The 11,522-nt window shown below is 58.3% G+C and overlaps 1 protein-coding gene across 1 annotated transcript in view; it reads left to right on the top strand.

The window, feature by feature from the left end:
• Nucleotides 1-11,522, top strand: part of Nwd1 (NACHT and WD repeat domain containing 1) — a 30,581-nt gene that overhangs the window by 11,687 nt on the left and 7,372 nt on the right. Inside the window, exons 8-17 of the mRNA XM_033759375.1 lie at nucleotides 1-108; nucleotides 1,444-1,603; nucleotides 3,121-3,238; nucleotides 3,620-3,778; nucleotides 5,185-5,382; nucleotides 5,475-5,597; nucleotides 6,974-7,173; nucleotides 8,226-8,498; nucleotides 9,043-9,142; nucleotides 10,728-10,882. The exon at nucleotides 1-108 is cut by the window's left edge and continues 17 nt beyond it. Coding sequence (XP_033615266.1) covers nucleotides 1-108; nucleotides 1,444-1,603; nucleotides 3,121-3,238; nucleotides 3,620-3,778; nucleotides 5,185-5,382; nucleotides 5,475-5,597; nucleotides 6,974-7,173; nucleotides 8,226-8,498; nucleotides 9,043-9,142; nucleotides 10,728-10,882 — 1,594 coding nt within the window. The remainder of the gene's footprint in view (nucleotides 109-1,443; nucleotides 1,604-3,120; nucleotides 3,239-3,619; nucleotides 3,779-5,184; nucleotides 5,383-5,474; nucleotides 5,598-6,973; nucleotides 7,174-8,225; nucleotides 8,499-9,042; nucleotides 9,143-10,727; nucleotides 10,883-11,522) is intronic.

Raw genomic sequence — 11,522 nt, 5'->3', positions numbered from 1 at the left:
GCTGCTGCGCTTCCCGCCACTGCTGTGGGTTCGGCTGCGCCGCGACCTGGGCCACTGCTTGTCCCGGAGGCCCATGCACGGCGCCGCGTTGCTGGCCATCGCGCACAGGTGCTCACGGGGCCTGGGCCCTGAGCCCAACCCATCAGTGTCCCCAGGCCCAGGCACGGGGTTGGATTCGCACCGAGATCCGGGCCCCCCCACCAGGGATGCAGAACACACTCATTTGAATTTTTTAAATATATTTAAAGCTGGGAGTGGTGGTGCACACCTGTCAGTCCAGAACCTGCGAGGCTGAGGCAGGAAGATTGCCAGAGTCCACAGCCAGCCTGAACTCAAAGTAAGACGTGGTCCCACGTCTGAAATGCTGGGGGTGGAGCCTAAGGGCCTGGAGCCTGCTAGACATGCACCTCCCCACTCAGCCACACTGCAGCACTTTTATATTATGTATTTACTTATGATACTGGGGACTAAACTAGTTCCACCCCAGCCCCCTTTAAATAGGTTTTGAGGGAGGGTTTTGTTAAGTTGCACAGGTCTTGAACTTGGGATCCTCCTGCCTCAGCCTCAGGTCACAGGGTCATAGGCATATATACCACACCCCGATGCAGGGCCCCACCTGTGCCGGAAAAGCACTCAGCTTCTGGGCCTCAGCCTCAGCACCCCTGTTTAAGATCGGGGTGAAGGCACCTGACGTACCGTTTACAGCCCTCGAGGGCACCGCTGAGCGGTGTCCAGTGCACTGTGCTGGGTGACCACCGTCTCTCGCTCCAGACTTGTCACCCTGCAGGAGCCCAGTCCCAGGAGCCGTCCATCCCCGTCCCTTCCCCCAGCCCGTGCGCTTCCCATGGCCCCTTCTGCCCTGGACACTTCACGTTCGTGGGATCCCATGCTGTGTGACCTTGTGGGTCTGGCTGCTATCATCCAGTGTCTCCTCCACGCCGTAGCTGTGTCAGAGCTGCACTCCTTTTCCTGGCTTCATAATATTCCACTTTCCGACGGACCCCCCCCGCTGTGTTGACTGTTCACTGCCCACTGGGGTCTTCCACGTTTTAGCTGTTGTGCATAGTGTTGCCATGAACATGTATGGTTAAGTTTTCATTTCTTTGTTTTTCTTTCTTTTTTACTTATTTTCTTGAAGTCAGGGTCTTGCTAAATTCTCCAGGCTGGGCTTGAACTTGTGATCCTCCTGCCTCAGCCTCTTACACACTGGGATTACAGGCGTGCGCCCCCATGCCCGGCTTCCAAAAGCTCCTTTTAAAGTCCATATATTTAAGCAAGAGGGAAGAGGCCAATTTAGGGACCAACACTAAGTGACAGGCACGGCAGTCCCCAGGCAGCAGGCCCCAGAAGGTGATCAGGATGGCCAGACATCCAGCCGGGGAGACGGGTGGCTGCCTCAGCTCACCGTGTCCCCAGCCACAAGCCTGCGTCCCTGCCCCACAGGCAGCTGGCTGAGGTGGTCAGCGAGCGCTACCTGTCCCCACCTGAGGTGGCCGCCCGGCACAGCATCCTGGCCGACTTCTTTGCGGGCGCCTGGAGCCAGGGGACCAAGAAACTCATCACCCTGCCACCGGTGGGGAGGCCACTGAGCCTAGACCGCAAGGTGAGCAAACTGCCTGCCCCGGCCACCTGCAGGGCCCACCCCATCCCAGCCAACCCTCAAGCAAACTCTGGGTGGGGAGCAGCAGAGGAGAGGGACATAGACCCCCAACTTTCTAGGGGAGAAAAAAATCCCAACACTTCGAAACATTAAAACCACCCCTAGCCGGGCAAGGTGTCACACCACGGGAGGCTGAGGCAGGAGGGTCGCAAGTTCAAGCCCAACCTGGACAACTTGGCGAGACTCTGCCTCAAAATAAAAATAAAAAGGGCTCACTGAAGGATAGCTGGGAGGAAAAGAGTAGGCCTGTCATGGGTGAGGCCCTGGATTCCATCTCTGGCACTGCAAAAAGAAACAGAAACTGAGGATGTCTCTGTCATCTATCACGCCTCTGCCATGCCCCATCTACCCACCCTTCTCCCCTGCTGGGCCTTGAGTGTCTCCCTCTGTGGGTTCCACGGTTCTCTCTGATTTCCAGTCCTGCGGCCCTTTAAAATCTCGGGTGCTTTAAAGAAAGCGAACACTTTAGCGGTGCATGCCTGTCATCTCAGCCACACAGAAGGCTGAGGCAGGAGGATCGCAAGTTTGAAGCCAGCTAGGAAAACTCTGTGAGACCCTGTCTCAAAATGAAAGGGGCTGGGGGCATTGGTCAGTGGCAGAGCGCCCTGCGGTTCCGTCCCGGGGCGGGCCAGGAGCGCAGATGGGCATCGCAACCCTCACGGAGCTGGTCAGGAACGTCAGGCCGGCCCCTCCCCCACCTGCCCTCCGGCCCCTCCCTCGGCCCCCAGACGGCTTCCTCTGGACCACGGTTATCATTCGTTCCCTGCAGCTGGACTTTTCTTCTTTCTCCCAGGGTCCCAGAGGCCAGGTCAGGGATGGTTCTCTGCTCTACCCTTTCTCCTCTTGAGCCACTTAGACTTCCTGGCTCTTCCTGTGTGCCCAGAATCCCTGCAGCGCCCCTCATCCTCCTGCCTGGGGTGCAATCTGACCTCTCTAGTTTCCCAGCCCAGCACCTTCCTTTGTGTCCATCCTCCCAAAGAACCCTCTGATAATTCAACCCAACCCTGCCTCTCCTCTAACGCTTCCCATAGCTCCCCAGTGCCTCCTGTCATGTCCCCAAACTCTTGTCCTGCTCTTTCATACCTCGAGGTCTTTGCCTCTGCTGGTTTTACTTGCTTTTGTTTGGAGAGGGGTCTTGCTATGCTGCCCAGGCTGGATTGGACTCTTAGGCTCATTAGATGCTCCTGCCTCAGCTTCCTCACTAAGGACTACAAGTGTGTGCCACATGGCAATCCCATTGCTTTCTGACACACTTTGCTGGACAGACTCCTGCTCATCCTCTGAGGCCCAGCTCAGTGCTCCCCTTTGAAACCTCCCTACCCCAGAAGTGCCTGGCCCCTGCCTCAGAGCACCCAAGCCTGGGGACCCCAGGAGGACATGGGCCACCGCATCCCCTGCTGCAGTTTGTAGAGTGGCTGAGTGACCTTGTGCCCCAGCCCCTGTTCCCAAAAACCCCACAGGTGGCCCCACAGCCCCTGTGGTTCTCAGACTCCGTGGCCAATGAGCGGAAGCTGGCAGAGCTGCCCCTCCACCTGCTGCGTGCTGGGCGCACCAGGGAGCTGCTGCAGGATGTGCTGGGTGAGCACCAGGCTCCCACCCAGAGCCAGCGGGGCCCAGGGCTCGAGTCTAGGAGTCAGGGCCAGGCTGCTCAGCCCTCACAGTGCACGGCTGGCCATGTGGCCCTCTGACGGTGGCACAGAGGGTGGCCAGGCTGCCCCAGAGAGAGTCGTTTGCCCGTTTTCCACCCACCCTCCCACCTGTCTGTGGACCCCTCCATCCATCCACCCATGCTCCCCGCTCCCGCTCCCTGTGATTCTGAAGCTCAGGACCCTCTGTCCCGCCCACCCCCACAGTGCGCAGTGCAGCCCCCCACCGGGTCAGCCAGGCCTCGGTCCCGCTGGGTGGGGAGCTGGGAGGAGATGGAGGCCACACTGAGCCCTGCCCACCCCGTGCACGCAGGTGACATGAGCTGGCTGTCCTGCCGGCTGCTGTCTGGCGGCCTCGATGCCCTGCTGGACGATGTGGACCTGTGTGTGCCCCACGTGGACAGCCCCGAGCTAGGCCTGGTGCGCGAGGCACTCGAGCTCTGCCGCCCGGCCCTCGAGCTCCGGGGTGCAGGTGAGTGGCCGGTCTGGCCAGGGCCCTCCGCCCTGCCAGGGGCTGTCCTGCCTCAGCCTCTGGGCCCCTCGCTCCTGGTGCCCACTGCCAGTTCTGAACTGACCTGGGGTGACCCCTGCTACCTGGCCCACACTGTTCCTGGAAGGTCTGGTGGCGGTGCTCAGGGACAGCTCAGGAAACAGCACCTGCATGGACCGCGGGAGAAAGCAGCTCCCACAGGCAGCCTGCCCAGGGCCATCTGTTGCCATCCAGTGACAAGAAGGGCTGCTTTTCAGGAGTTTGGCCCCTGCTTCCCAGGGCTCTAGGCCCTTGGTTCTTGTGATCCGTTCTGCTGCAAATACTTGGATCTACACAGACTATTTTTCCAACACTGAGGGTTGAACCTTGTCCTTCACACTGAGCCACATACCCAGCACTTTTTATTTAATTATATTTTGAGACAGGGTATTACTAAGTGGCTAATTAGCCCAAGGTGGGCTAGAACTTGCAACCCTCCTGCCTCAGCCTTCCACGGTGCTGGGATGCCAGGACCATGCCAGCCACTGTACCAGGTGTGGTCATGCCTACCCTCCAGTTTCCCCAACATTAACATTTTATTTTGCCTATTTAGCTTGATCCTTCCCCACCCCCACCCCCCCATCTCTCCAGTATTAGAGATGGAAACCAGGGCCTTTGCACTGAGCTGCATCCCCGGCCATTTTAATTCTTTTTATTTTGAGACAAGGTCTCCCTAAGTAACTAAGTTGCCTGGGTTCGGCTCGCACTCTCCTGCCTCAGCCTCCCTGAGTTCTGGGATGAGTGGCATGCACCACTGTGCCCAGTTTAAAGTCACCGCGGGAATCATTGGTAGGCGCACCTTTAGTGGCATAAAGGGTGGACGAAGCCAGGGTCACCCACTGTCTTCAGGACTTGCGGTGGCATCAGGCCTGGAGCAGCCCTTTCTGCAGTGCCCGGGTTCTCACCCGCAGAACCCATCGACCCTGCGACCTCCAGGACCTAGTGGTTGCCGGCGTCAAAGCCAGGGCCTTTGCGTGCTCATTGATTGACAGCTGCGGCTCCCCAGTGGGGACCAATCCCGCCACCAGGGGGCGCTGCAGGACCCTGCCTGTCCGCAAGCTCGATGACGTCTGTCCGATGCCCCGCAGGCCGCGGTTTCGGTGGCACCGAGCTTCTTTCCTGGGTTGTCTTAGGCTACAGGGGATGGAAGCCCACACGCTAGACACCCCATCCCGGCCCTTTTAGTTGATTTGGAGACAGGGGCCTCGCTATGTTGCCAGGTCGTCCAGGCTGGGCTCAAACCTCCAACCCTCCTGCCTCAGCCTCCCAGAGTCTGTGTGTGCAAAGGCTGGGAGCCTGGAGGCAGCCTGGGACCACTCAGGCAGTCGCTGTCCCTGCGCCCTCCGCAGAGAGAAGCGTGCTGTATGTGGAGCTGCTGGCCAGACTGCAGTCCTTCGCCACCTCCTGCCCGGTGCTGGTGGGGCCGCTGTGCCAGCAGGCCCAGGCCTGGCTCCGCGCATGCCCGCACCCGGTGCTGGTGCCTCTGGCTGCGTGCCTGCAGCCCCCCGGGGGCCCCCTGTGCATCCCCCTCACCGGCTGCCACAGAGGTGGGTACCCCGGGCGGTGGGTGGATGCAGTTTGGGGTCCCACAGCGGCCAAACGGGGGCTGAGGCTCGGCTCCAAACCTGTGTGGCTGCAGGTGTCACTGCCCTGGCATGGAGCCCCAAGGAGCAGCTGCTGGTGGTGGGCGCCCAGGACGGTGTGGTGACCGTGTGGGACGTGGAGGAGCAGCACGTGGTCCACGTCCTCACAGGACACACAGGTGGGTGTCGGGGCAGCAGTGCCCTGTGCCCTCCAGAGGGCCCCTCTTAGTAGGATACTCAGCTCTGTTCCCGTAGCACTAAGAGCTCAGAACAAGTCACCCCCAAGCAGGGCTCCCGTGATCCTAGCTACTCAGGAGGCTGAAGCAGGAGGATCCCAAGTTCAAGGCCAGTCTGGGCCACTTAGAGAGATCCTGACTCAAAATAAAAAGTGAAAAATGGCCGGGGATTTAGCGCAGTGGTTCTGCCACTTGCTTTGCAAGCGCAAGGTCCCGAGTTCAATCCCCAGTACCAGAAAAAAAACTAGTAAACAATGGATTGGGGATGTAGCTCGGTGTGAAGGCCCGCATTCAGGCTCCAGTACCACAGAGAAAGAAAGAGGGAGGGAGGGAGGGAAGAGAGTTTGTGAGAAGATTCTGGGCTCATCTGTGAGTACCGCAGAAAGGAAAAAAGTTGCACTTCTTGACTGCACTGGGTTAAATTCCCTGTGATGATTTGGGGGAGACATTGACTCAAGCCACAGAATGCTCTAAGGCTTTCATCTCTCTCTTCCACTTTCACCCCGTCCTAGGGATCACCCCACAGCGCTGGGCTGACCGGGGCACCTCGTGACAGGCTCTCACTGTTTGTTGTCACACAAACACTGTAAAGAATTTATTGAAGAGCCAGGGATTTAGCTCAGTGGCCCTGTACTGGCCTCACAAGGGCAGGTTCCTGAGTTCGAGCCCCGGTACCAGGAAAAAAATTTATTGTGAACCCGGCAGCTGCCACGGGTGTGAATGGTGTGAAGAGGGAAAGTCTGCTGACTCGTGGTGGCTCCCGAGAGCTGGGCGTGAGGTTGCAGGGATTCTGGAAGGGGGTTATCATGGGGAGCCGTGACTAAACGTCAAATTAGAGAAACTTACAGTGGCTTCTCGTGTTCCAACAACGCAGCACAGACAAATGAGTTTCCCCCGCTTGGCTCTTCTCTGAGCTCTTAGAAATTGATGTCGTCCTGGTCAGGCGTCGTGGTGCACACCTCAGCACTCTGGAGGCTGAGTCAGGAGGATCCCCGTCAGTTCAAGGCCAGCTGGGTTGCATAGTGAGGTCATAGCTGGTCTGAACTACATAGCGAGACTGTCTCAAAACAGCAGCAACAACCATTAGGTACCTTCCAGACACTGAGCCTTTGTAAAATCTAGGCTTCTGTTTGTTGTAAATTTGGCATGTGGGAGGACTGATCAAACCCCATCCCTCTGTTACATTTTGCATTTTTCTTCCCCTCACGGTTTCCTGCTCAAACCCACCCACGTTGTCTGTGGAAGCTGGGCGTCCCCCGCCCATGGGCGCCATGGCGATCAGGGCAGAGTGCCCAGCTAATGCTCCACATCCCACGCAGGAGAGGTGACCTGTGTGGCCGTGCTTGCCCGGGGCGCGCGGGCCGTCTCCGCCTCCAGGGACCGCACGCTGCGCCTGTGGCACCTGCGGTCAGGCCGGGAGAGCGTCACCCTGAGGGACGCAGGGGCTCTGGGCCCCCAGACCTGCCACCTGCACCCGGACGAGGCCCACGGCGTGGTGTACGCAGCCTGGGGCTCACAGGTAACGTGAAGCTGCCCTGCTGGGCCACCTGAGCCGGGACCAGGGCTCCCAGAGGAGGCAGGGGCCGCCGCTCTGCAGGGGGGGTCGGCACCTGAAGGTTCCGGAAGGGGTTTCAGACATCACCTTTGGCCTCCATGATCCCAGCCAGCTTTCCTTGTGGCCTTGGAGCTCCTGTCATCGCTTGGTCACTGCAGGCCTGCACGTTCCACTGAAAGTGCCACTTCACCGCGGCCACCATGTGCTGGTGCTGTCTCAGTGTGCTGCCCGGGCTGGCCTCTGAGTCCAGATCGTCCTGCCTCAGTCTCCTGGGTATAGCTGGGGTTATAGGTATGCACCACCACGCCTGGCTGCACAATGCTGTAGCCCAGGCTGGCCTCGAACCTGCAACGATTCTCTTGCCTCGGCCTCCCCAGTGCTGGGATCACAGGCAGGCACCACCCCACCTGGCCACACGGCTTCTATTTCTAAAGCTTTATCTAATTCCAGAACTCAGGAGGCTGAGGCAGGAAGATCGCCAGGAGTTCAAAGCCAGCCTGAACGACATAGCAAGACCTTGTCTTAAAAAAATAAAAACCCAACTTTTTCTTTTGGAACAATTTTAGATTTCTGGAAAAGCTCCATGGTACAGAGTTCCCAGTGCCCTTCTCGCAGCCTCCCTCCCTCCTGGCCAAGGTCTGACGTGACACAGGTGTGTGGGTCACGCTGAGACGTGAACATCGGCTACGCTGCTACTAGAAAGTCTGTGAGGTCTCCCACAGGAGTCTTCTCACCATTCCAGAATCCAGTACAAGACCCATAGCTCCTTTCACCCTCTGAATTTGATTTGCAGCATGGACAATAAAAGTCACAAAGTACTGAAAAGAATGGGCATAAAGAAAGGGGTTTAGCTGGGCGTAGTGGTGCACGCCTGTCCTACTACTCAGGAAGCTGAGGCAGGAAGATCACTCGAGCCCAGGGGTTCAAGGGCAGCCTGGCCGCACGGCAAGACCCCATGACTCACACAAGTCTTGCGCTTGGTTCCCCTGAACTGCGTCTCCCTCTTGCTCCCCTAGATCAGCGCTTGGAACCTTCAGCCCACAGAGCTGCTTTTCCGCATCCTGGGGGATGTCTCTGACCCCTCGCTGTGCGCAGCTGTGCTGGCGCCCCAGGCCCAGTTGCTGACCGTGTCCAAGGGCGGTGCTATCAGTGTGTGGAGCTCAGCCACCGGACAGCTGCAGGGGACACGGCTGCTGTCCATCACACCAGAGGAGAGCCCGGTGTGCGCAGTCCCGCTCCAGAAACAAGCAAGGCTGATCATGGGGTTCAGCGGCGGCTCCATCGCTGTGGTAAGTGATTGACTACGTAACCAACACCACTTCCTCTCCAGAGTGCATGGCTGTCCTGGGCAGTGGGAGTCATGATCTTCCCCATAGCTACTGCGGGGGACACTCCGACACCTGGTAGCTCCCCCCTGCCGTTGTCTTTCTTTTCTTTTTTTGGTTTAGTTTTTGTTTTGTGGATTTTTGTTTGTTTGTTTGGTATTGGGGATCAAACTCAGGGCCTTGTGCTTGAAAGGCAGGCGGTGACACCCCTGAGCTAAATCTCAGGCTTGTTTTGTGTTTTGCGACAGGGTCTTCTTTGTATGTAGCCCAGGCTGGCCTCGGACTTGTGGCGATCCCCCTGCCTCAGCCTCCTGAGTGCTGGGATAACATGGGTGCCTGTGACTCTATCTTATTTGAGATCCCCAGGGGTCCTTCAAGGGCACAGGCAAGTTCAAGGCCAACCCGGGCTCCGTAGCCAGTTCAAGGCCAGCCTGAACTACAAAGCAAAACCAGTCCTGGGCCCCGACCTGCAGCCACAGCAGTGCTGACCCTGTCTGACTCTGGCCAGGTTTCCCCAGATGGAGGCCAAGGAGACCAGCTGCTGGAGAGGCTCCCGGAAGCGGCGTGTTTCCTGGTGCTGGCAGAAGATGAGTCCCTTCTGGCTGCAGGTAGTGCCTGCCTCTTACCTTGGGGGCTCAAGTCGAGTTGGAAATGGGTGGTGTTTGGGGACATGGGGGCCCTAGGGCAGTGGTCAACAATGTCTTCTGCCAATGGTCGCATCAACCAAGGGTTTCTGGCTGTGCAGCCCAGGAAAGGCAGTGCCTGCTGCAAGGACACGGCTGTGCTGTGCACACAGGAAGCCAACACAGGCACTGTGTACAACCTGGGGCCGAGTGCTAATAAAACTTTATCGACACCAACCTTGGAATTCTATATCATCTTCACCTACCATGAAGTGTCAATCTTTTTTTGGTACCAGGGTTCGAACGCTGGACTTTCTGCTTGCAAGGCAGGTGGTGGAACCCCTGAGTTAAATCCCCGGTCTCCAGTATTTTTTTCCTTGTAGTACTGGGGGCTGGAACCCAGGACCTCGAATATGCCAGGCGAGCACAGTGCTATGGAGCTGCATCCTCAGCCCTTACTATTTGTACTTTGACACGAGGTCTCTCGAACTTGCAGCCCACCTGCTTCAGCCTCCCACACAGCTAGAATTGTGGGTGTGTGCCATGACACTGGCTTGATTTCTTTCAACTTTTAAAAATGCAGCCAGGGGGGCTGAGGATTTAGCTCAGTGGTGCCGCCCACCTGCCTCATAAGCGCAAGGTCCCGAGTTCGATCCCTGGTACCAAAAAATGTAGCCAGGCATAGTGTGCAGGCCTGTAATCTCAGCACTGGGGAAGCTGAGGCAGGAGGATCCCCACAAGTTCAAGGCCAGCTTGGACTACGCAGTAAGACCCTGTCTCAAAACACACCCTTAATTATTAAAAACTGGGGCTGCGTGTAGCTCAGTAGTGAGGACCTACTTAGCATATGGTGATGCATCCCAGCCCCTCAAAGCATCCAGCCAGCCATTCAATCGATCCATCAAAATCAGGCGATCCATCAGCTGACTGACCCGTCAAGGGCCCTAAAGAGCAGGCAGCGGCGGCCTCCTGGTGGCACGGAAGGCTCCTAAACTCCTCCAGGCTCTGTACCCTGGGAGTGGGAGCCGCGGTCCTTGCCCTTGCCTGACAGCCACGGGGGAGGCCAGTGCTGACCCGCGCAAGCGGTCCTGGGCCTGCAGTCCTTCTGGGAGACGGGGTCCTGGGTCTTGCGTGTCCTCTGGGGGCTCTGTGACCGACCGGTGCTCGCAGTCGGCTCTGAAAACGCTGTCCGACTGGCACGTGATGGCAACAGACACTTGTGGGGGCTGGAGCTCCCCCAGGTTGGCCCTGTGTCCCTTCTGCCACAGCCACCGGCCGCCAGCGCTCCCTCCCCTCGGGCTCAGGGTGGGGGAGGGAACTTCCCCGCCCTCCCCGTCCCTCCCTCCCTCCTCCCTGCTCTCCTCTGTTCGCCTCCCGCCGCCTGAGGAGCACGCGGACCTCAATCGTCCAAGCCTATGACAGTCACTGAGGGACAGGTTTCCTGTGTCGCTGATGCCTGCAAGGCCCCTGCATGTGGGGGGTAGGGCCGGGCCCTGTCCCCTTCGTCCTGGACCCGTCTGCACCCTGGGTCCCGGAGCCGAGAGCGGCTGCCGTCCCATGTGCGTTTCAGGCTTTGGGAGATGCGTGCGGATATTTCTGGCCGATGCGCAGTCCTTCCGCCGATTCCTGGCCACCGACTTGGAACATGAGGACGCGGTGGAGGCTTCGGTATTCGGTCCCCAGAACAACCTGATTGTCACCGGGTCCAGAGACGCGCTCGTTCAGGTGGGGGCACGCACAACCCCAGCGTGGCGTCCAAGGCTCTCGTGCAGTCACACGGGGTGTCCCAGACCTGGGCAGGAGTCATTCAAGGGGCTGCCAGAGAAGCGACACCCCACCTGCACCTGTGCATTGGCACAGAGCACCAGGTCAGGGAGGAAAAGTCCAAGCTGAGAGGCCACCAAGACTGCAGAGAGCACAGCAGTGGTGCAGTGGTGCACACGCATGATCCCATCCACCTGGGAGGCTGAGGCAGGAGGGTGTCCAGTTGGAGCCCGGCCAGGGCAACTTAATGAGACCTTCTCTCCAACTAAAACAGAAAGAGCTTAAATCATCTGGGTCAAAATGAAGTAAGACGCAGGGAGCAGAGCTGGAGGTATAGTTCATGGGCAGAGTGCTGGGGTAGGACACACAAGGCCCTGGATTCCATCCCCTTGCGGGGGGGGGAAGAGGAGGGGGAGGGAGGAACATTTCTACAATGTCTTCATCCTCTCTGAAGTCTTTTGTTTTATTTTGGATTTTTTTGTTTGTTTGTTTTTTTGAGACAGGGTCTCACTATGTAGTTGAGACTGACCTGGAACTCACTATGTAGCCCAGGCTGGTCTCAAACTCACAGCGATTCTCCTGCCTCAGCCTCCCGAGTGCT

The sequence above is a fragment of the Fukomys damarensis genome, unplaced genomic scaffold, assembly GCF_012274545.1.
Source record: "Fukomys damarensis isolate Sample0158 unplaced genomic scaffold, DMR_v1.0_HiC HiC_scaffold_37, whole genome shotgun sequence".
Classification (NCBI taxonomy): Eukaryota; Metazoa; Chordata; class Mammalia; order Rodentia; family Bathyergidae; genus Fukomys; species Fukomys damarensis.
This window is presented reverse-complemented; position numbering and strand designations above follow the sequence as displayed.